General features: G+C 38.8%; 1 protein-coding gene across 2 annotated transcripts in view; it reads left to right on the top strand.

Annotated features, from left to right (window-relative positions):
- Nucleotides 1-24,529, top strand: part of SPECC1L (sperm antigen with calponin homology and coiled-coil domains 1 like) — a 100,886-nt gene that overhangs the window by 4,840 nt on the left and 71,517 nt on the right. For both annotated transcript variants that reach the window (XM_077775329.1, XM_077775321.1), the window contains exons 2-4: nt 8,589-8,742; nt 12,858-14,491; nt 15,704-15,911. In XM_077775329.1, coding sequence (XP_077631455.1) covers nt 8,589-8,742; nt 12,858-14,491; nt 15,704-15,911 — 1,996 coding nt within the window. The remainder of the gene's footprint in view (nt 1-8,588; nt 8,743-12,857; nt 14,492-15,703; nt 15,912-24,529) is intronic.

Raw genomic sequence — 24,529 nt, 5'->3', positions numbered from 1 at the left:
TTTTTTTTTTTTTTTGCGAGACAGAGAATGAGTGGGAGAGGGACAGAGAGCGAGGGAGAGACAGAATCTGAAGTAGGATCCAGGCTCCAAGCTGTCAGCACAGACCCCAACATGGGGCTTAAACTCACAAACTGAGATCATGACCTGAGCCAAAGTCAGACCCTTAACTGACTGAGCCACCCAAACGCCCCTGCTGTTCCTAGTTTTGAGGAATTTATTCCCATTCTTGTGAGTGGCTGTGACATCTGGTTTGGAGACTTTGTATGACTAATTCTTTGTCACAGTGAGCAGAGAGGATTCCTTGCCACATGGAGATGGTCTTCTGTGTACCTGCACTTTCCAAGTTTCACACACTGCTCAGGTGTTCATGGTTAATCCTTGTAGAAGTAATATACTTTTTCATTGTCCCAAATACGTTTTTCTAAAGGTTAATAATAGATGAGAATTGGTAAATTGCAATGACTTCAGTCAGAATCTATCTAAATAATTGATGACTTTCCATGATTATTTGTGATCATATACCTTTTCAGTATAAAAATTAGTTAACTGTGTGTTTGAACAATCCACCTCTGCCTGAAAGGCAAAATTTAAACACTAACCTTAAATTTTGAGTTGGTGATGAAACTTGGGTTTTACCTAGAGAAACATGTATACGTTAGTTGTATTATTTCATTATTTGTATCTAGAAGAGTTTTTTTTTTAAATTTTTTTTTTTTAATGTTTTATCTACTTCTAGGAGAGAGAGAGAGAGAGAGACAGCGTGAGCAGGGGAGGGTCAGAGAGAGAGGGAGATACAGACTCTGAAATAGGCTCCAGCCTCTGAGCTGGCAGTCAGCACAGAGCCCGATGTGGGGCTTGAACCCACGAACCGTGAGATCATGACCTAAGCGAAAGTCGGACTCTTAACCGACTAAGCCACCCAGGTGCCCCAACAAGTACTGAAATAGGGAAAAATGTCAGCCTGCCAGGGGCTTCATGCAAAAGGAAGTTGGAAAGTACAGAGTTGTTTTTTGTTTTGTTTTTAGTGTTTTTAAGTTTATTTCTTTATTTAATTTTATTTATTTGTTTTTAGTAATCTCTACACCCAACATAGGGCTCAAGCTCACAACCCTCACTGAGATCAAGTGTTGCTTGTTCTTCTGACTGAGCCAGCCAGGCATCCCTGTTTTTAATTTTTTGAGCAAGTATACACCCAGAACAGTTCACAAAGCACTGTGTTCAGTGTAGTGAATCACCACGAAGTGAACATACTCTGTAGCCACCACTCAGGTCAAGGAACAGAGCACACTTACACTACAGTGGCTCCCCACAGGTCCCCTCTTAATTTCCACCCTTTCCAGAAGTAACTGCCTTCCTAACTTCCAGTTCCAGAGATTAATTTTGCTAATTCTTTTAAAGATTTTATTTTTGAGTAATCTCTATACCCGACATGGAGCTCGAATTTACAGCCCTAAGGTCGAGAGTTGCATACTCTACCAACTATGCCAACCAGGTGCCCCAAATTTGCTTATTTTTGATCTTTATATAGAAATAATTGTATACTCTGTTCTTTTCTATGTCATTATGATTTCCTTAACTCAGTGTTAGGGTCATGATGCTTGTCCATATTGTTGTCTTATAACAGCAGTTCCATCTTCATTGCAGATTACTAATCCATGGAATGGCTATGTCACTCATCTATTGTTGATGGACATCTAGAGTTTCCCTTTTGTGGCTACTAAAATATATTGTTGGGAACATTCTTTTTTAAAAAATTTTTTAATGTTTATTGTTGAGAGAGAGAGACAGCATGTGAATGAAGGGAGATCAGAGAGAGAGAGGGGGAGACACAGAATCCGAAGCAGGCTCCAGGGTCTGAGCTGTCAGCACGGAGCCCGATGCAGAACTCGAACTCACGAACTGTAAGATCATGACTGAGCCAAAGTCAGATGCCTAATCAACTGAGCCACCCAGGCGCCACCCAGGAACATTCTTATTCATGTCTTTTAGTCCACATGTACAGCCATTTCTGTTGGCTCTGTAACTAGGAGTGAAATTATGAGGTCATAGGTTGCATAGTATTCAGCTTTCATAGATACAGGGCCGGATAATTTGCCGGTTTACACTCCTGGTGGCTCAGTAATAGCTGTGAAATTGTGAAAATATCTCTTAGAGGCCCTGCTTTCAGTTTTTTGGGTATATATTCAGAAGTGGAATTTCTAGGTCATATGGTAATTCTATTTTTAAGTTTTTGAGGAGCCTCCATACTGTTTTCCACAGCAGCTCTACCATTTTACATTCCAGTCAAGGAATTCTCTTCCCATCAAGTGTTTTAATTTTTCCATGTCCTCACCACACTTTTTTCCTTTTGATAGTAACCACCAAAATGGGTATGAAGTGGTGTAGATTGTCTTTTTTGATACTGATTTATAGTTCTTTGCCTATTCTAGATGTGAGCCTTTTGTCATTTATATGTCTTGCACATACGTTTTCCCACTCTGTGCCTTTTCTTTCTCCTTTAATAGTATCTTTTGATAAATGGAAGTTCATAATTTTAATATAGTCCAGTTAATTTTTTCTTTATAGTTAGGGATGTGGGGTGTGTGTGTGGGTATATGTGTGTCTGTGTATATGAAATGTTTCCCCATCCCAAGGTCAGGAAGAGAGTCTCGTAGAGTGTTAATTATTTTTTTAAAAATTTATTTTGAGAGAGAGGGAGAGAGACCATGCACATGTGTGCACATGAACAGGAGAGGGGAGGAGAGAGAGGGAGAGAGAGAATCCCAAGTAGGCTCTGCACCTTCAGCACAGAGCCCAATGTGGGGCTTGAACTCACAAACTGTGGGATCATGACCTAAGCCAAAATTGAGAGTCAGATGCTTAACTACTGAGCCACCCAGGCACCCCCAACATGTTAACCTTATATCATGGCTAGTCATTTTTCCTTTGCGTGTGTACTACATACATATGTAATTTTTTCTTGAACTTTACACTTGAAAGTGTTAATTATAGAGATGGTGCTTATTTACTGCTGAATATGTTTTTCAGTGTGCATTTCTGGAAAAATAAGGATATTTTCTTTTATAGCCAAATCTGGACGTGAACATTGATAAAATGCTAGTTTCTCATCTATCGACTTTAATTAAATTTCACCAGTTGTGCCAATGTCCATTATAGCAAAAAAAGAACATTTTTTTCTGGTCCAGCTTTCAATCTAGGACAGTGAATTAATTACAGTTAGTTGTCATGCTGTTCATTCTTCTTAAATTTGGAATAGTTCTTTGTCTTTTATGACCTTGACATTACAAAAGAACGTAGGCCAGTTTATTTGGTAGACTATCCTCTAAATTTAGGTTTCTCAGTATTTCCTTGTGATTAGGTTGAGGATATGCACTTTGGCAGAAGTCCTGCGGAAGCCACATGTCCTTGGCACAACATTTCCAGAAGTCCATGCTGTCAGTCTGTTCCATTCCTAGTGATATTAACTTAATTTGGTTAGGGTGGTGCTGTTTTTTTCCACTAGCAGGTTACTGTGTTCCTTTTGTTAATTAATAAGTAACTTGTCAAAACCACTTGGGAGACTTTGTAAATATCCTCTTTATCATCAAACTTTTGCATCCTAACTAGCAATTTTTGGTACTTCTTTCCAGAATCTATTATTAGTATGATTTTTGCCAAGTGGCAGTTTTTTAATTCTGTCATTCTTTCTACATTTAGTAGTTGCATATTAGTTTGGAATAATGGACTTTTTATTCAGTGGGCTGTCAGTGGTTAGCCTGATTTATTTTGATGCTCAGATTGTACGCTTCAAGCTGGTTTAAAGTGGGAGCCCCTTCAAGCTGGTTCCTATGTTTTTTCAACACATTCTGTTCTTTTTTGAACAACCTCCTAATTTCTGACATGATATGTTTTCTACTTCTCCAGCCCCAACCCTAGAGTCAGTCAGCTTTTTCTTCAAAGAGGTCTCGTTCCTTTTAGTGGAGAATGGAACTTAAAGCCTTTGGAAACTAGGTGTGCTCTTTGCTTTTGAGTGTATGGTTTTCAAGCCTGCTTAGCAGACAAGAGAGGAAACATACACACACACACATCTGTATCAATTTCTATATCTGTTTCTTTCCATATATTGAAACCTATGAGGGGTACTTGGGTGGCTTAGTTGGTTTGGTGGCTGACTTTGTCTCAGGTCATGATCTTGTGGTTCATGGGTTTGAGCCCTGTGTCAGACTCTGTGCAGACTGATAGTTCAGAGCCTGGCGCCTACTTCTGATTCTGTGTCTCCCTCTCTGCCTCTCCCTTGCTCTCTCTCTTTCTTTATCTCTCTCTCTCAAAAATAAACAACAACAACAAAAAAGCCTATGAGTTTGCACTATTACTTCCAAATCCAGTTAACATACATACAATGTTTAGAGGAGCCTTTTCATTTTCTGTAATCATAATTCCAAGCTCTTGACAGTGAGAAGCCTGGTTTTCATTATCTATATTTACTTATTTTCTCAATCCTAGAATATACAGGCAATAGTTAGAGAATTGCTCACCCATGCCACTGCCAAAAACAAATCTACCAGCTAGAGTTCAAAATGTATACTTTTTTAGTGTTTAGCTTGAGAGTTTGAGGATTAATGGTCAAAATACTATTTTCAGAAGATACTTAGATGCTTCCCCTGCCCCCCATCCCATGTGGCTATGTTATTTATTTGAAGTGGAGTTTGTTTTATTTGTTCCTATTGTGTTCCATTTAGGAAACCCTAAACCTTTGTTTATTTAATTTTAATTTACTGCCGGCATGTGAAACACTACCACAGTTTAGTTCTACACGTCAGAGCTAGGATAAGATGTGAGAAGTGCCCCTCTCCTCCCTGATTCCTTCTTACTCTGTCCCTACCTGTCCCTAGGAGGTAAAGAGTCTAGTTGGGTTTTTGTTTTTATCCTTCCTGTGTTTCTTTTTGCACAAATGATCAGATACATGTATATTTATTTTTTTATATCCCCTTTGTTACCCCAAAGTTGCCGTAATTAGATCTTACTTCTATGCTTTTTTTCACCTAATGTATTCTAGAAATCTCTTTACACCAATTTATGGCAGTCTTTCTCATTCTCTTTAATGTGTCTTTGTATGGGTGTACTATAGTTTATCAAGCTACTGTCCTATGTATGGGCATACAAAGTGTTTCCAGTATTTTGCAGTTAAAAACAATGCTGCATTGATTAACCTTATGTGTTTTTTTGTGTTTTTTTTTTAATAACTGAAGGTGTGTCTTCAGGTGAAATTCCTAGAGGTGGGATTGCTGGGCACAAAGTGAATGCATATGTAGTTCTGTTAGACATTGCTGGGTTCCTTTCATAAGGCCACATCCAGCTGCTTTCTCACCAGCAATCTGTGAGTGCCTGTTTCCCCACATCCTTCCCGAAGGAATGTGACATAACTTTTCATTTTTGCCAGTCTCTTAGGTGAGATGTGGTATCTTACTGTTGTTTAATTTACATTTCTCCTACCGTGAGTTAGACTGGTTATATCTTTTGTATTGCCAATGGGTTGATTGTATGTGATTGTTCATTTTGCTCACTTTTCTATGTTTTTTACCCCTTTATTGCGAAGACTTCTTTGTGTATTAAGGATATTAGCCATTTATTTGTGAGATACTGCAAATATACTCTCCCAGTTTCTCGTTTTTTAAAACTTTTCTTACGGTGATATTCTTGTATCATGCACAGGATTAAATTTTTTTTAAGATTTTAATTTTTATGTGGTTAAAGTTATCAATTCTTTGTTTTATCATTCAATCAAAACTGTGATTTTGAATCATAGTTAAAAAACCTTGGGACTTTTTTTTTTAATATTTATTTCTAGGAGAGAGAGAGAGAGAGAGACAGCGTGAGCAGGGGAGGGTCAGAGAGAGAGGGAGTCACAGACTGAAACAGGCACCAGGCTCTGAGCTGGCAGTCAGCACAGAGCCCGACGTGGGGCTCGAACCCACGAACCGCTCGATCATGACCTAAGCAAAAGTCGGATGCTTAACCGACTAAGCCACCCAGGCGCCCCGGGACTTATTTTTGATATGGTGTGAAATAGGGCTTATTCATTTTTGTGGGGTTTCTTTGTGAATATACAATTGACCTAGTACCATTTTTGAAAATCCCATTTTTTTTCTGTACTATTTCTTTGGTCATAAATCAGGTGTCTATATAAGCAGTTTCTTTTGGAATTCTTTTGTGTTCCACTGGTTTATTAATGTGCCAGTACTGTAGTACAATAGTTATTGTGATACTTGCGGAGTTTTTGACTTGGTGCTTTGAGGTATGTTTAACTCTGCCATTAACCAAAGACAAAAAGTAAACAGAAGTGTGATGATTAAGCCACTTGTCACATGATTGTGTAGGGTGGTCTTCAGATGTAATTTTTATGAAAGAAAACATATTTAACTCAGAGAAAGAAAAATTGCCTCAAAGATAATTTAACTTTCATTAACAGAATATAAAAGGTGATTTGAAAACCTAAGAGTATGTTGAATGTATATACTGACTAATAGATGAGGGGCAAATTGATAGGAAGGAAGTATAACTTAATTTGCAAATTTTTCTGGATCATAGTTGATGACCAATTTCATAAACAGGAAATAGTCTTAAAGAATATGAGCAGTCCTTTATGATTAATGCAGTATCCTCCTTTCTCGTTATATAACCAGATTTTTCATAATGTGACAACTCTAAATTACCAAAGCTTAATTAGTTTAATTCATTTAAAACATTAATTCTTTTCTACCTCTTTTTGTAGTGCTTTTATAATGAGACAGGTTGACCTACCTAATGGTATTACATTGTAACTTGTATAATTGAATGATGAGAACAGAACCTACTCCACTAACATTTAGAACAGGAAGAGACTTTAGAGATTAATAATTCATGAGCCATTTTCATTTATTGAAATGGATTTATTATGATTGTCTAAGAATAAGCTTGGCTCCAGATAGACAATACTATTAAATTAGTTGTTTAACTTGTGCTTTCACCTTAATGGGACAAAACTTTTGGTTCTTTTATTAAAAAGTAGTTTTTCTTTTTTCACAGATTTTTTAACTCTTGTATGTTCCTTCATTTCTAGAAATAAAAACAATTTTCTTCATTCTTTTTCTTTAAGTAATAATTTTATACCCAATCTCATTATCCAGGGTGCTTATTCTGTTTTTTTTTTAAATTGAAGTATAGTTTATGCTTATTTCTTTTTAAAAAGCTCATATTTTTAAATCATATTTATAAAATATAAATAAATACAAAGGGTCTTTCTCAAGTAGTATGATCATTTAGGCTGACTAACCCTCACTCTAACCATAAACTCTCAAGTTTTTTAAATTTATATATTACCTAAGAGTTTAAAAAAATCTTTCAATTTTGGCTCAAACTACTAAAAAATTAGATCAGATAAGAAAACTAAATTCCAAAATAATGGTTCCATCACTTTACATCCATGATTTAATATAAAACAATGGATATTATTTCTCAGTGATATTTATCTCTAGAAATTGCAGGATGGCATTTTCTGTGGTATTATAGAACTTTACTGAGAGCCCATGTGATAGGGCTCAGATGATCCCTGTTCATAAGTCACGTCCTACCTGAAAGTAACAAAGAAAATGTCTTTACTTTTTCCAATCCCTCACTGGCTCTGGCATAGGTGGGCACAGAGTAGTCTTCCATAAAGTTTTTGGTTACATATATAATTTTTAAACTAAATTCTATTATTATTTTAATTTTTATTTATTTTTTAAAATTTTGTAATGTTTATTTTTATTTTTGAGAGAGAAAGACAGACAGAGTGTGAGCAGGGGAGGAGCAGAGAGAGAGAGATACAGAATCTGAAGGGGGCTCCAGGCTCCGAGCTGTCAGCACAGAGCCTGATGTGGGGCTCAAACTCAGGAACCATGAGATAATGACCTGAGATGAAGGCAGATGCTTAACCAACTGAGCCACCCAGGCACCCATTATTTATTTTTAATTTTATTTGAGAGAGAATGTGAGCTGGAGAGAGGGTTAGAGGGAGAGAGAGAGAATCTCAAGCAGGGTCCATGCTCACTGTGTGGAGTCCGACACAGGCCTCAATCCATACCCCTGGGGATCACAACCTGAGCTGAAATCAAGGATTGGATGCTCAACTGACTTAAGCCACCCATGCACCCTATATTTTTGTATTTTATTTTTATTAAAAAAATTTTTTTTAGTGTTTAGTTTTGAGAGAGAGAACATGAGTGGGGGAGAGGAAGAGAGAAGAGCAGGACCCAGAATCCGAAGCAGGCTGCTGACAGCTCACAGCCTGACGTGGGGCTCAAACTCACAAACTGTGAGATCATGACCTGAGCCAAAGTTGGACACTTTCCCAGCTAAGCCACCCAGGCACTCCAGAATTTTGTTTTTTAAAAAGAAATGTGTGATTGTTTATAAACCCAATAAAAAATTTTCTTTCTGTAGCACAGTACGATGCATTGCTTGGTAACTGTCAGAAAGTCTTGGTGAGGCCCTTGAATTCAATATAAAAGCCAAAAGCTTTGTTTAGTTTCAAAATGTTATTTACTCTTGCTTCATCTAGTCAGTTTGTTTTTATTTTCTGTTGCTTCTAGACCAAGAGCAGTGATGACCTCTTAGCTGGAATGGCTGGAGGGGTGACAGTGACTAATGGTGTTAAAGGAAAGAAGAGCACCTGCCCTTCTGCTGCATCTTCAGCATCGGCTCCTGCCATGACCACCGTGGAGAATAAATCCAAGATCAGCACAGGTATAGGTGGCCTTCACATAAGAGTTAAACTGCTTTTTTTGTTTGAATAGCAGAGTGTAATGGTAATTAGTTCTACTAATTACAGAAAATGTCAGACGTGTATTTGTATTTCAACCCCATTTACTCATCACCCTTATCAACTGATGGCCAGTCTGAATTCCTTGACATCCACCTTCTCCTCTCATTATTTTGAAGCAAATTCCAGGTGTCATATAATTTCTTTCACAAATACATAAATTATCTTTGAAAGGTAAGGATTCTTCTAAAAATAAAATCAGAATGCTATTAGTCCTTAAAATAATTAATAATTATTCCTCAAATCATAAATATAAAGAAATACTCAAATTTACAACTTTTTAATAAATATTGCATATGTATATTTACTGTCTATGTGGATAAGCTTTCACTTAAGGTCCATATATAATAATTGGTGATATGTCTCTTAAGTCTTCTTTTTAAAAAAAATTCTTTTTAATGTTTGTTTATTTTTGAGAGAGTGTGAGAGACAGTGTGAGTCGGGGAGGGGCAGAAAGGGAGACACTGAATCCAAAGCAGGCTCCAGGCTCTGAGCTGTTAGCACAGATTTGATAGAGACCATAAATTAACTCATCATGTAGTCCAAGAGTCATGCTATCATATTTTACTTTTTATACTTCTAGAAAAACTTTTAAGTCTTCCAATAAACACAAGATCGTGTGTTTGTAATACAGCTGATGACAGCACATTAGTAAAAATTATAGCAGACCTTCTTCATCATCCTTATTTAGGCTATTAGCCCATTTTGTATATATTAGACTTTTTCCTAGCCCAGGTTTACCTACTGTCCTCTCTCCTGCTTTGACCTTCTGTGGATTCTTCCTTCCATCCCAGATTATACCCTCCTGCTAATTATAATAGTCATGTGGTATGATCACGAGGAGGAAACATGGAAGGCATTATACTAGGGATCATTCCATTTTATGCTCACTATAGCCCTATGAGGTAGAAGCTATTATTATCCTCATTTTAGAGATGTAAGAGCTATGCTTAAAGTTTAAGTATCTTGCCTAAGGCCTTGCATTTGTTTGCTCAGAAAATATTTATTGGGTACCCGCTTTGTATCCGGCCACAAAGCTCATAGTGGAGCAAGGACTGCACTTTAGGTTTTTTATTCTCAAGCCTGAGGTCATCACCACATTTAACACTCCAGTTTGTGTGGTAAGAAGGAAGTTAAGTACTCTAATACTATCTATATCTCTTCATGTTTCCAGGTTTTAGAATTTACTGGGAGAGAGCTCTTGCATTTGGATCCTGGTTCTCTACTGACATCTGCCCTCACAAGGCTTAATTCAGTTATTACCTTCCTGGATCTATTACCCCTACTGGCGGCTGTATTAGTTTGCTAGGGCACTTGTAACAAAATACACAGCCTGGGTGGCTGAAACACATTTAGTTTCTCACTAAACTGGCTGGAGGTCTGAGATCAAAATGTCAGCCAGTTTGGTTTCTTCTGAGGCCTCTCTCCTTGTAGAGGGCTATCTTCTCATTGTGTCCTCACATGGTGGTCCTTCACTCTGTGTCTGTGTCCCATTCTCCTCTTCTTATAATGATACCCAGTCATATTGGATTAGGGCCCACCCTAATAAAGCTATGTTAACCTAAATATCTCTTTAAGTTAATTACTCTTTTTCAAAATACAGTCACATTCTGAGGTACTGGGGGTTATGGCCTCAACATACGAATTTGCAGGATACAGTTCAGCCCATAACAACATCCTTTCTTCTTCAGTTCATCTACTCTATGTTTATTTACTCCCCATGACTTCTCTAAGACTAGTTCACTTGTCTGTAACTCAGATTTTTCCATGTACTCACTGGTCACAATAATTCCAGAAGGGGAGCTTTTCTTTTTCATGTTCTGTCTCTTCCTTTCTTGTTTCTTTATCTCTCCTTTCCTTTTGGGGCATTGTCAATTCCTTCCCTCATTACTGGCCCCTTTCCTTTTTGGCTTTCAGACATGCCCAGATCTTTTCTTTCTTATCCCGCATTTTGGTTTGGTTTGCAATCGTTTCTCCTCATCTTGTTATTTCTACCCTGTAAATCTGTTACAGATGTATTATTCCTTCTCTGGTCTTTCAGAGATCCAGATCTCACTCCCCAAATGTAGGCCCTCCTTTACTTTTACTGCTCTGCCTGCCCACATTCCTCCTTTACTGCTCTTCCTTATATGTTTCACTTAGCCTCTAGATTAGTTTTCATAAAAATACTCTTTCCTATGTGTCTTCCTTGTTCCAGAACACTTTTTTTCCCCCCAGAACACTTCTTGAACATTTACTGCTCTGACTCACTAAATTTTCCCTGATGTTCAGGGCCCTGTAGAAACTTCCCCTGTTGTTTCCATTAATTGTGTGACCTTACTTTTCCTTTCTGTGTGTCCTGTTCACTTCTTCTTCCTTGTTCTGTCCTGTGGGCTCCCCTGCTCTACACCAAATCCCTGGCAGAATTAGTGGCTATCTTCCTGTATCATGTAGATCTTTTGCTCCCTCTTACCTATGCAGCCTGGTGCCTGCCAAGTAAAGAACTAGCAGGTTTTTACAAAATACTGATTAGGTGTAGATCTTATTTTTCTTTCCTTATTTATTTAAAAAATTTTTTACTGTTTGTTTATTTTTGAGAGAGACAGAGACAGAGACAGATTGTGAGGGAGAGGCAGAGAGAGAGAGACACACAAGAATCTAAAGCAGGCTCCAGGCTCTGAGCTATCAGCACAGATCCTGACTCAGGACTCAAACTCATGAACCATTGTTTTCACAGGTTTAAAATTTTAGCAATCAGTAATAGTGGTTCGTGTGGCATATTTGATAATGTGCCATCATTAGCAATAATGCATTATTATTTTCAAACATTTATTTTAAAAAATTTTTTATGTTCTTTTTTTTGAGAGAAAGAGAGAGAGCGTGAGAGAGCAGGGGAGGGGCAGAGAAAGAGGGAGACAAAGGATCCAAAGCAGGCTCTGCACTGATAGCGGAGAGTCCAATGCAGGGTTTGACCCAATCATGCAATCATGACCCAAGCCAAAGTCAGATTGTCAACAGGCTGAGCCACCCAGATGCCCCTAACATTTTTTTTTAATGTTTGTATATTTGTTTTTGAGAGAGAGAAAGTGAGTGGGGGAGGGACAGAGAGAGAGGGAGAGAGAATCCCAAGCATACTGTGTGCTGTCAGCAGAGCCCAGTGTGGGGCTTGAATCCATGAACCATGAGATGACCTGAGCTGAGACCAAGAGTCATTTTCTTAACCAACTGAGCCATACAGGTGCCCCTGTTTTCTAACATTTAGAGAGGCAGCATAGTGTACTATGTAAATTGTAGGTTCTGGAACCAGACTACCTGCCTGCTTTTGAATCCTTATCATCCACTTATTATATGTGGGATATTGGCAGATTATTTAACATCTCTGTGTGTGTTTCTTCATAATAATAATAATGAGGCTTGTATAAATTAATGTATATGAAGTGTTCATCTGTGTGTGTGTAAAATAAGCACTAAGTGCATGTTAGCTGTATTATAATTAATGTTATTGGTACTATTTGTGTGTCATTCTGCGATGTGAAAACTTTTTGCACTTACTTTGATAATACTTTTTTATGTTTTTTGTAGGTATCTTAGATTTTTGGTTTGTCCAGAGGCTGTCTTTCCCTTCTTGCTCATCGTTCTTTACCATCTGCTTCTACAGTTAGTTTGCTACCTGACTGGCTAATCCTAGAGTCTGCTTCATCTAGATTGCCCTAGAATATTATGTCCCTGGCCACCTGTTTAAAGTTCATGGTTTAGGATTCAAGTTAATGGATAATTTTTTTAATGTAACAGCTTTATTGAGATATAATTCTCATTTTGTAAAAGTCACCCATTTAAAGTGTGCAATTCCATATATAACTTCTTTTTCATGGATAGTTAAAAAATAAATGATCTAGTTTGAATAAACTGAATTTTACAGTGACTAGAATTTTACAGACCAACTAGATGTCAGTCAAAATCAATGTGTAGGCCTCTAGATTTCATCTCATTAGACCTAGGGCATAACCTATGTGCCTTTTTGCTAATATCTTTCCTTACATTCTTTGTTGTAAACATTTAGGCACAAGTTCTTCAACCAAGCGGAGCACTTCTATAGGTAATAAAGAATCCAGTTCTACTCGAGAAAGATTACGCGAACGTACCCGACTAAACCAGAGCAAAAAACTACCTTCTGCGGGGCAAGGAGCCAGTGATGGGGCATTGGCCAAGCGATCCCGCAGTCGCACCGCGACGGAATGTGATGTTCGCATGAGCAAGTCTAAGTCGGACAATCAGATCAGTGACAAAGCTGCTTTGGAAGCCAAAGTGAAAGAGCTGCTCACGCTGGCAAAAACCAAGGATGTGGAAATCTTACATTTGAGAAATGAACTCCGAGACATGCGGGCCCAGCTGGGCATTAATGAAGATCATTCAGAGGGTGATGAAAAGTCTGAGGAAAAGGAAGCCGTCATTGCTCACCAGCCAACTGATGTTGAGTCCACCTTGTTGCAGTTGCAGGAACAGAATACTGCCATCCGTGAAGAACTGAACCAGCTAAAAAATGAGAACAGAATGTTAAAGGACAGGTTGAATGCGCTGGGCTTTTCCTTAGAGCAGAGGCTAGATAATTCTGAAAAACTATTTGGTTATCAATCCCTGAGCCCAGAAATCGCCCCTGGCAATCAGAGTGATGGAGGAGGGACCCTGACCTCTTCAGTGGAAGGCTCTGCCCCTGGGTCCGTGGAGGATCTCTTGAGCCAGGACGAGAACACCCTCATGGACCATCAGCACAGCAACTCAATGGACAATCTAGACAGTGAGTGCAGTGAGGTGTACCAGCCCCTTACATCGAGCGATGATGCCCTGGATGCGCCATCGTCCTCAGAGTCTGAAGGCATTCCGAGCATAGAGCGCTCCCGGAAGGGGAGCAGCGGCAACGCAAGTGAAGTGTCCGTTGCTTGCTTGACAGAAAGGATACACCAGATGGAAGAGAACCAACATAGTACGAGTGAGGAGCTTCAAGCAACTCTGCAAGAGCTAGCTGATTTGCAGCAGATAACCCAAGAACTGAATAGTGAAAATGAAAGGCTTGGAGAAGAGAAGGTTATTCTTATGGAGTCTTTATGTCAGCAGAGTGATAAGTTGGAACACTTTAGCCGACAGATTGAATATTTCCGCTCCCTTCTTGATGAGCATCACATTTCTTATGTCATAGATGAAGATGTAAAAAGTGGACGCTATATGGAATTGGAGCAGCGTTACATGGATCTAGCGGAGAATGCCCGTTTTGAACGAGAGCAGCTTCTTGGTGTCCAGCAGCATTTAAGCAATACTTTGAAGATGGCAGAACAAGACAACAAGGAAGCCCAAGAAATGATAGGAGCACTCAAAGAACGCAATCACCATATGGAGCGCATCATTGAGTCTGAGCAGAAGGGTAAAGCAGCTTTGGCAGCTACATTAGAGGAGTACAAAGCCACAGTGGCCAGTGATCAGATAGAAATGAATCGCCTGAAGGCCCAGCTGGAGAATGAGAAGCAGAAAGTGGCAGAGCTGTATTCCATCCATAACTCTGGAGACAAATCTGATATTCAAGATCTCCTGGAGAGTGTCAGGCTGGACAAAGAAAAGGCAGAGACTTTGGCTAGTAGTCTGCAGGAAGATCTGGCTCACACCCGAAATGATGCCAATAGATTACAAGACACCATTGCAAAGGTACTGTTTAAGTAGATAAAATGATTTGGATCAGCATTATGCAGCTACAGTACACACCATGCTTACTGAAAGCTGGTAACACTTCTGTGATGTGTCATTCGCTTTTTGTAGGCTGATTTTGTTTTAAAGCTTGAGAATGGTTTTCCTTTATTGGGATACAGTAAAATGCATTCTTGAAATAATGTCACTTTCATGTTATAGCCTTTCTCCTGCGAGAGGATGGGACTAGAATTATAACAGAATTGTCCCTAGTCTGAGTGCACTCAAGGGACCGTGTCGTGCAGTTTTACATCCTTATCTCTAATGTATTCAGGCATAAGAAAGATGAGAGCCAGTATTTCAGTCTGGGATTAGCAATGTGTACCCCTTCTTTTCCTGTGGTTGTAGTTCTTCAAATAGAGCTCTTTTGTGAGTTAAAAATATTTTTGGAGTACGAAGGTTCCTGTTTCTTAGAGGACTATGCAAGGACCTTAGAGATCATTGGTCCAGCCCCTTTCTTTTACACATAGCATAATAATGAGGACTCCTACATACCTACAGTGGGGGGGTTGCTGGCATTCTGGCCAGGGGTCTGCCCCGTGTCATTGCTGATGCAGTGTTTATTTGCATGAGTTACCCAATTATTCTATCTTACATTTGGTTTCCTATTGTAGGACAATGATTTTTAGAGTAAGAAACATTAATATATCTTTGGCCAAAATTCAAATAATTTAAATCATAATTTTTTTAGTGATGATGTTTAGAGCTAAAAGTTAGGAGATGTATTATTTGTTGGAACATATATGTTGGAGGGCACTTTGAGCTAATACTTTTGCAATGACAGTATTTGAGAATTTGTTTCCATTCGTAATTTGGTGATGAAGCATCACAAATCAGACATCTTTTTTGGGGTGGTGGGATGTTAGTTATTAATCAAATGCATGTCCTTTGTCCATACTGTGGAGAAGGGAGAATTTTTTAAATTTCTTCATAAATAATCTAGTTAAGTTCAGTGATATATCAACATAATTTGTCAGTGATGTAGCAGCAAATTATGTTTAAGCATATTGTAGAGTGCTTTTTCATAGATTCACACAGTTACTACAGAGGTAGTTTTAGTTCATACCTGGGAACTCATATCGCTTCCTTTGAAATAGTGGTGTATACTTCCACTGTAGAATTTATCTTAGAGCACCTCTGACTTTTCTAATCTGCACCATTGGTTCTTTACAGGTAGAAGATGAATACCGAGCCTTCCAGGAAGAAGCTAAGAAACAAATAGAAGATTTGAATATGACATTAGAGAAACTAAGATCAGAGCTGGAAGAAAAAGAGACAGAGAGGAGTGACATGAAGGAAACCATCTTTGAACTTGAAGATGAAGTAGAACAACACCGAGCTGTGAAACTTCATGACAACCTCATTATTTCTGATTTAGAGAGTAAGTGATGGGGGAGTTTTCCATTCCTTTTGTCCTACCCGTGTTAACGAGTGGGGGTAGTTTGCATTCAGTAACAAAATGAAAATTGGTCACTATCACTGCTGCAGTGGTGCAGGCACAATAGACAGGGGCCTGCAGAAATATGCATTGTCAAAGCACATTTCACACATTAGCCAGTAGTCTTTGGGCTGCTATGTTTTATTCATAAGGAAGAACTGTTAAGAGGAAGCATTGCTTCAAAACTGTGCTTAGTGACAGAAAATCATTTGAGGAAAAACTGATTGTTACATTTTTTTAGATTTTTGAAAAAGTCATTTATTGTTATAGTGATTACAGGTATACTGAGACAAAAATCAGTCATTCTTCATAATCTTATGTCTAAAGCACAGGTTTTTCTTTATTTGTCTGACTTTCCTCCCTATGAGGAGAATCTCCCATAGAGATTTTATGATCTGGTAGAGTTGAAACTCCGATTTTAAATTGCTTTAAGTTTTTTGAAATTATTTTACAATTATTTTAGACTTGTAAAAACAATTGCAAAAATAGTGCAGAGCATTTCTGTATTGACAGTTTGATGAGGAGCAGAAATTTGGGTGATCTTAAAATGTCTTCCCACATACTGTTATGTTGCAAGTGAGGAAGAAGAAACAACCAGAAATTATATAGTGGAAAAATTGGGCAACACTTTGACCTGGTGATTGTGTAAATGACAGAGGCACACAGAATCAGACTCAGTATCAGCTGGGCCATATTCTGGCTGAAGCCTACCTGTAATGACTCATAAAGAAACATTAAGTAGGGGTGCCTATGTGGCTCAGTTGGTTAAGTATTATGATCTCACAGTTTGTGGGTTCAAGCCCTGTGCCAGGCTCCATGCTGACAGTGTGGAGCATCTTGGGATTCTTTCTCTCCCTCTCTCTCTGCCCCTCCTCTGCACATGATCCCTCTCTCTCATCAAAGAAAGAAACAACAACAAGAGAAACATTAAATAGACAAAAAATGAATGTTTTACTAAAAACACAAGAATGGGTGGTTCTGTATTGCTCAAAACTGCCAGTGTCATAAAAGACAAAGGCTATGGAAAAGTTCTAGATTAAAGGGGCCTGAGGAGACATGACAATTAAATGCAATATCTGTGCCTAGACTGCATCTAATGCTTTGGTGAAATGCTATAATGGATGTTCTGACAGAACTGGAACTTTAAAAAAATTGAGATGACTAGATAGGACAAAAGTGGATTATAGATAAACATATGTAATCATATCAATTTATGAAGTTGGTAACTATAGTGTTTATGTAAGTGGAAATGTCCCTATTCTTAGGAACCACACACTGAATATCTAGGGTAAAGGACCATGATGTATATCTTTAAAGGGTTCAGGGAAAACATCAGGGATAGATAGAGACAGATAGGCAGGGATAGAAGATGACAAATGATGAAAAAGATGGGTAAACAATTAACATAGGCAAATCTGCATAAAATGGTCGTGTGGGTGGTTTCTGTACTGGTTTTTGTAGCTTTTTGTGAATTTGAAATTATTTCCAAATAATACATCTTAAAAATTCTTATGTATTCTTCATCCAGATTCCTTACATGTTAACAAATTTTAAGTCATAGTACACTTTAGTGGTAACCAGGTGGGGACAAGAAGAATGAGAATAACCTTTTTGGATACATTGGTTAAAGTTTTTCAGCCTGTGGTTCATGATGTCGATCCTTTGGGCTCTAACTGTGTTATTCCTTGACAGAGGATCAATAGACAAATACAGTGTTGGGCCAGATCCCTTGTGCAGTGGGTGCAGAGGCGGGGAGGTTTGAGCTAATTCCAGGAGAGAGTGGGTCATTTGCAGGAGTCCTAAATGTTTCTTGTGCCAGTTCTGAGCTCTGACTAGTTGGCTCAGTATCTATGGACTGACCCCAGGGTTATTCAGAACATTTTGAGTCATTTGGCTCCTGAAGTAGCTGACTTATGGGACTGTTTTCTTGAAGACAATGATAGTCCTACAGATACAACTTTCTCATCTGAAATTGTGAAAAACTGAATTTAACATTTGTATCTAGTCTGTATTTCGATGTCTCTGAAACTGAGAGGATTTATGTAACTGTATTTCCTAAATGTAAAAAGTTCTAAAGTTTTTCAGATTAACTTGGAAGTTGAGTGCATTTTCCATTTAGTACTGATTAACAACCTTTTCCCCTTGCTAGACTTTTTTTTTTTTTTTAATATTTTTATTTATTTCTAGGAGAGAGAGAGACAGCGTGAGCAGGGGAGGGTCAGAGAGAGACACAGACTCCGAAATAGGCTCCAGGCTCTTAGCTGGCAGTCAGCACAGAGCCCAACGCGGGGCTCGAACCCACGAACCGCGAGATCATGACCTAAGCGAAAGTCAGACGCTTAACCGACTAAGCCACCCAGGCGCCCCTCCCCTTGCTAGACTTTTGATTTGAACGCAGAAAGAGTGACACCTAGTGGTAATTAAGGTGATAGCTAGAAAAATGTTAGCTGATAAGGATTCCTGGAATGAAAAATGATTGCCAAAATAAAAATTATATAAACCTTATGTGATTTTTATTATGAAGTGGCTGAGAATCCTGAATAAATATTTTATAGCCTTCTAGCTTCTCCCGCCATTTTTTTTAAATGAAAAGTTCATATATACAGAAATACTGCAAAACATGGTATATAGGTAGCACCCACTGCCTAGATTTGACAGTTGTTAATATTTTGTAATATTCACCTTCCATGTGTGTATATGTATATGTGTGTGTTTAACTGAACCAACTGGCAGTAAGTTGTAGATCCCATGAGACACTTAATATTTTGGTGTCATGCAACTCCTATTTTCCTCATAATCATATCTAGTAAAATTTGGCATAATTCCTTAGTGTCTTCTAATAGTTCAGATTTTCTCAGTTGTTTCAAAAATGACTTTTAATACTTTTCTTAGGAACCAGGATCCTGGTTATAGCTCCATAGTCTGATAGGAGTTAATTTATTTCTTAGTGAATTCTAGCACTTGGGATTGATCACTTGGTATAGGGGACTTGATAATAGGGAATGGTGTTAATTGAGAAATTGAGATTTTCTTTTAAAGATTTTCTTTTTAAATAATCTCTACATGGGGCTTGAATTCACAACTCTAAGATCAAGAGTCGCACACCCTACCAACTGAGGCAGCCAGGTAGGTGCCCTAAGAAATTGAGCTTTTATTAATTTATTTATTTTTTAATGTTTTATTTATTTCTGAGAGAGAGAGAGAGAGAGAGACCATGAGCAGGGGAGGGTCACAGAGAGAGGGAGATACAGAATCTGAAACAGGCTCCAGGCTCTGAGCTAGCTGTCAGCACAGAGCCTGACACAGGGCTCAAACCCACGAACTGTGAGATCATGACCTGAGCTGAAGTCGGACGCTTAACCTACTGAGCCACCCAGGTGCCCCGAAATTGAGCTTTTCTTTTGTGCAGTATTTCAGCAACCGTTACCATGCTCAATTTTAGAACTTTTCATCACCCTAAAAAGAAACTGTACCCATTAGTAGTTACAATTACCCCAAAATAAGCCTGACTTTGAATTAATGGCCAGCTGATTTTAAAGCAGCTGTTGTAACTGCTCTCAGAATGTTGAGGAAAATTTGCTAGTAATGAACGAACAAATTGCACATCTCAAGAGAGAAATAAAAACTGTTAAAAAAGAACCCAATATGTATTTTACAACTGAGAAATTTAACAGCTATTTTAAAAAGTTTACTGGGACACCTGGGTGGCTCAGTCGGTTAAGCGTCTGACTTCGGCTCAACTCATGATCTTGAGTTTGTGAGTTCGAGCCCTGCATCAGGCTCTGTGCTGGCAGCTCAGAGCCTGGAGCCTCCTTCAGATTTTGTGTCTCCCTATCTCTCCCTGCCCCTCCCATGCTCATGCTCTGTCTCTCTCTGTCTCTCAATAATAAATAATATTATGTTTAAAAAAAAAACTTACTAAATCATTAAATATTTTTTTAAGTTTATTTATTTTGAGAGAGAGACATTGCAAGTTGAGAAGGAGCAGAGAGAGAGAGAGAGAGAGAATGAGAATCTCAAGCAGGTTCTATGCTGCCAGTATAGAGCCCGACACAAGGTTCAAACTCACAAAGCTGTGAGATTTTTTTTTTAAATTTTTTTTTACTGTTTTATTGATTTCTGAGAGAGAGAGAGAGAGAGAGACAGCGTGAGCAGGGGAGGGTCAGAGAGAGAGGGAGACACAGAATCTGAAGCAGCCTCCAGGTTCTGAGCTAGCTGTCAGAACAGAGCCACCCAGGCACCCCACAAAGCTGTGAGATCTTGACCTGAGCTGAAACCAAGAGTCGGATGCCTAACTGACTGAACCACCCAGGCAACCCAGTAAATCATTTAAACAGCAAATTAAAAATATAGAAGAATCAGTGAACTTGAAGACCAGTCAGTAGGCACTATCCAATCTGAAAGACATAGAAAAGATTGAAAAAAAAGAAGTACAGCATCAGCGAGTATGGGACAGTATCATAAGGCATAACATTTAGTTGGAATCCCATTTGGCTTTCCAGATAACGTCAGTGCCATACTGCTTAGACTTGGCCTGCAGTACTTTTTAGTAGTTTTTGAATTTAGGCTCCAGACTAGAAAGATGTGATGTAAAATTCACTCAGTAAATACTGTTAAGACTTCTGGTTCAAGATGACGGCCTGAGGCCACACATATACTGCCTCTCCCTCCCAAACTCCTAGTAACATGGCCTTGCCATGTAATATAAAAATTACAATGGAACAGTGGGTACCTGGGTGGCTCGTCGATTGAGCATCTCACTTTGGTTCAAGCCTTGTGTCAGGCTCTGTGCTGATAGCTCAGAGCTTGGAGCCTGCTTCAGATTCTGTGTCTCCCTCTCTCTCTGTGCCCCTCCCCTGCTTGCGCTCTGTATCTTTCTCTCTCTCAAAACTAAAATAAAAACATTAAATTAAAAAAAATTTACAGTGAAAACTAAACCAAAGATGGAAAATAGGTGAGGGGTCTCATCAGTAGATCAACAGTTTTGAGTAACTTCTGGAATATGTGAGGCAGATGGAATTGGAAACATGGAGAAATCAAACAGAGCAGAAAAAACCTACAGTCCATGAGAACACTGAGGCTCTGAGTAATGATGTCCCCAGCCAAACTTTGGGGAGGAGGGTGTACTAAAACCTCCTCCTCAGGGGTCATAGCTTCTGGGACCAGCAGCAGTTTCAGGCTGCAGTATAAAGGATTGTCAGAAGTTGTACCAGCCTCTCCACTGTAGCATGTTGGCTGTGGTGTTTGCCCCAGGCTCAGATTCTTTTTTTTTTCTTTTTTTTTTTTTTTAAACTTGAGTTGGGGAGAAGAGCAGAGGGAGGGAGAGAATCTTAAGCAGACTCGATGCTTAGCACGGAGCCTGATGCAAGGCTCGATGCTACAACCCTGGTATCATGACCTGAGCCAAAATCAAGATTGAGATGCTCCAGGCGCCTGGGTAGCTCAGTTGGTTAAGTGTCCCATTTCGGCTCAGGTCATGATCTCATGGTTCACGAGTTCAAGCCCCGTGTTGGTCTCTGTGTTGACAGCTCAGAGCCTGGAGCCTGCTTTGTATTCTGTGTTTCCCTCTCTCTATCTGCCTCTCCCCTCTCACATTCTGTCTCTCTCTCAAAAATAAACATGAAAAAAAATTCTTAAAAAATAAATAAACTTTAAAAAATTTAAAAAAAAATAAGATTCAGACGCTCAACCAACTGAGCCACCTAGGCACCCCTTGGATTCTTTTTGTAAATAAGGTGGGGAAGATGGTGCCAGGAGCTCGTGCCATGACTTCAGTGTCAGAGAAGTAAAGCTGTGCCTGAAGTAATGGCAGGTTGCATGTTGTCTTGAAATGAAGACCATACGTAGGGTAAGGCACTTTGGTCCAAGAGTGAAATGGATGGGGACACACACACACACACACACACACACACACACACACCCCTATTTCCTTGGTTGAAGTTGCCTCCTTTATGTCCTTCTACCTCCAGAAGAGGGACCCCTATAGACATACGTCATCATTAGAGCCTTTATCCAGTTGCATTGAATGGAGAGGCCTATGGTTAGCATACTGACTTCTCCAGTTGTTGAGAGACATGTGGAAGTCACTAATATTAATTATCCTTGTCCTTTGTAAATAAGAAAGGCCAGCCAGATCTTATTGGACATTTAGTTTCTTAAAAGAGAAACAACAGAAAGAAGCAACTCAACTGAGCCCAAAGAAATAAAGTTGATGACTTCACTATTAGTCCAGCAAACCAAAGCTAATCAGTGTTGAAGGTAATGGCACGAATGAGATCTCAGGTATGGCTAAAGTGATGTACCCATCAGTTACAGTGACTTTATTAACCACTTAGTGTTTGTGTAGTAATGCTCACTGTGTGCTTGCATTTATGTCCAGCTCTTTTCCTGCCCCCTGTAGTTCCTGAGATTGGGGGCTAGGGCCTAACACAGGTCTTGTGCTTTTACATGGAACACTAGTGACTGTGGTGAGCAATGTGGCTTGAGATTAGAGAAATAGCAGAAGGAAATGGAGGAGAGTTGTATAATTTTGTGATAGGAAAAGCCTTTTTCAAGAATACTGGGAAGCCATAAAGGAAAGTCTCCTCTTTGACTATGTATTATTGAAATTTTCAGTTCAGCAAAACAAAAGTACCATAAATAGGGGTGTCTGGGTGGCTCAGTAGGTTAAACATCTGACTTTGGCTCAGGTCATGATCTCACAGTTTGTGAGTTCGAGCCCCGCGTCGGGCTCTGTGTTGTCAGCTCAGAGCCTGGAGCCTGCTTCAGATTCTGTGTCTCGCTCTCTCTGCCCCTTCCCTGCTCGTTCTCTGTCTCTTTGTCTCAAAAATAAACATTAAAAAAAAGTACCATAAATAAAGGACATTGGGAGAAATATTTGTGATACATATCAAATATGTAAGGAGATTCTATATATCAGTGACATTAGGATAATCCATTAGTCAAAAAAAGTGTATGAATAGGTAAGGCAGAAGAGGTGTGAAAAGATGCTTGACTTCACTAATAAAGCGAAGAAACTCTAAAACAAGATGCCAGTTTTCACTTGGCAGGTGTGAAAAGTGAAAAAGGTTGATAGTGTGTAGGAGAGGATAAAAGAGACCTCTCATGTACTGTCGGAAGGAGTATAGATTGCTACAGCCTTAGAAGGAGAATAGATTGCTAGTCTTTCTCGGGGTATTGATCACATTTTAAAAGTATAACAGTACTTTAGCAACAATGTTTAGAAACATTCTTACAGGTTTGCAATTATAAGCTTAGATATATATGTTGCAGAACTGTTAGTAACTACAAAAACTTGGAAGTTGAGATCTAGTTAATAACCCATGTGCACAGTGCATCTCTACTATGGCTGCCATTTTATCAGTGAGGATAAATTAGACAGGTCTGTGTGTATAGCCATATAGATGGAATAAAGCAGATAATGGGACAGAGTATGAGCTGTGTGTATTACTTCTGTAATTTAAAAACATAAAAGTTTTAAATACAGCATTACACTGAAATGGTGACCAGACATAATGATATTCCTTATGAAATACTGACTTAGTGTATTCTATATAGTAAATTTTAAAATTTGGTGACTTCTCAAATTCTTTCTTTCAAAGCATTCTTTCAAATGCTTTCTTGAGCTGGATCCTTCTAATGGATTGACTTGGATCTTGTTGATAGTTCTGAGTTGTCCTTCATTGCTTCTTCCTGTTTTAGAAATGTGTCAACAAGTAATATCTGAACAGTTGTGTAGAGATCCTCATCGTGTTTATGACAAAAATTGTGGAACCATTCTGTTTGTTAATAGGAGGTTGCTGAAACAAATCATAAATACAACGGATGGAATACTAATAGCCATCACATAGTGCTGTAGATCTGAACTGATTGATAGATGTCCATTATCTACTGCTAAGTAGAAAGGCCTATGAAGAAGTATAAATAGTGTTATCCCATTTTTAAGAAAAAAATTACAGACATACGAAGTCTGGAAGGATATATGCCAAATACAAATAATGAGTAATCTTATTTTTACAACTATTTTCTGTTTTCTAGACTCTTTATTGTGAGTATGCATTACTTTCAGAGTTGAAGGGAAAAGGTTATATCTACTTTTCGGGGGGAAAGGGGCAATAAAAATGAATAAAATAAAAATAAAAAATAGAGTAGTAAATGGTTTATTTGAAACTCATCTATGTCCTCTTTCAGCATCAGGAATTCTGGTTTGGGAATACAGCTGTGGCCTGATGGCTGGATGTACTGCCTGCCCTCTCCCCTTAAGGCATGGTATTTTAACTGGAGTAACTGGTTACTCTTGCCATTTCTCACCCTCTTGTAATTTGACCTGATGTTAGGATGTAAGGATCTGACAGCACTGGGATATCAGTATCCTGAGGATTGAACTTTCTTTATTTTCTGCCCCCAGGAGTCATAGGTTTAGCCTGTGCCCATGGTAGTTGCCTAGTAACATCTGCATGTGTGATGGGCATATAACTGGAGCCAGAATGAAGGTCCGGTTGATTGTTCCTTGTTTGTCAGGCATGAGAGTTCTTGGTGGTGTAAAGATTATGAACCCCAAA

This window comes from Crocuta crocuta, unplaced genomic scaffold (assembly GCF_008692635.1).
Source record: "Crocuta crocuta isolate KB4526 unplaced genomic scaffold, BGI_CrCroc_1.0 scaffold313, whole genome shotgun sequence".
In the NCBI taxonomy this organism is placed as follows: domain Eukaryota; kingdom Metazoa; phylum Chordata; class Mammalia; order Carnivora; family Hyaenidae; genus Crocuta; species Crocuta crocuta.
The sequence above is the reverse complement of the archived record's forward strand: the minus strand, read 5'-3'. Positions and strand labels throughout refer to the sequence as shown.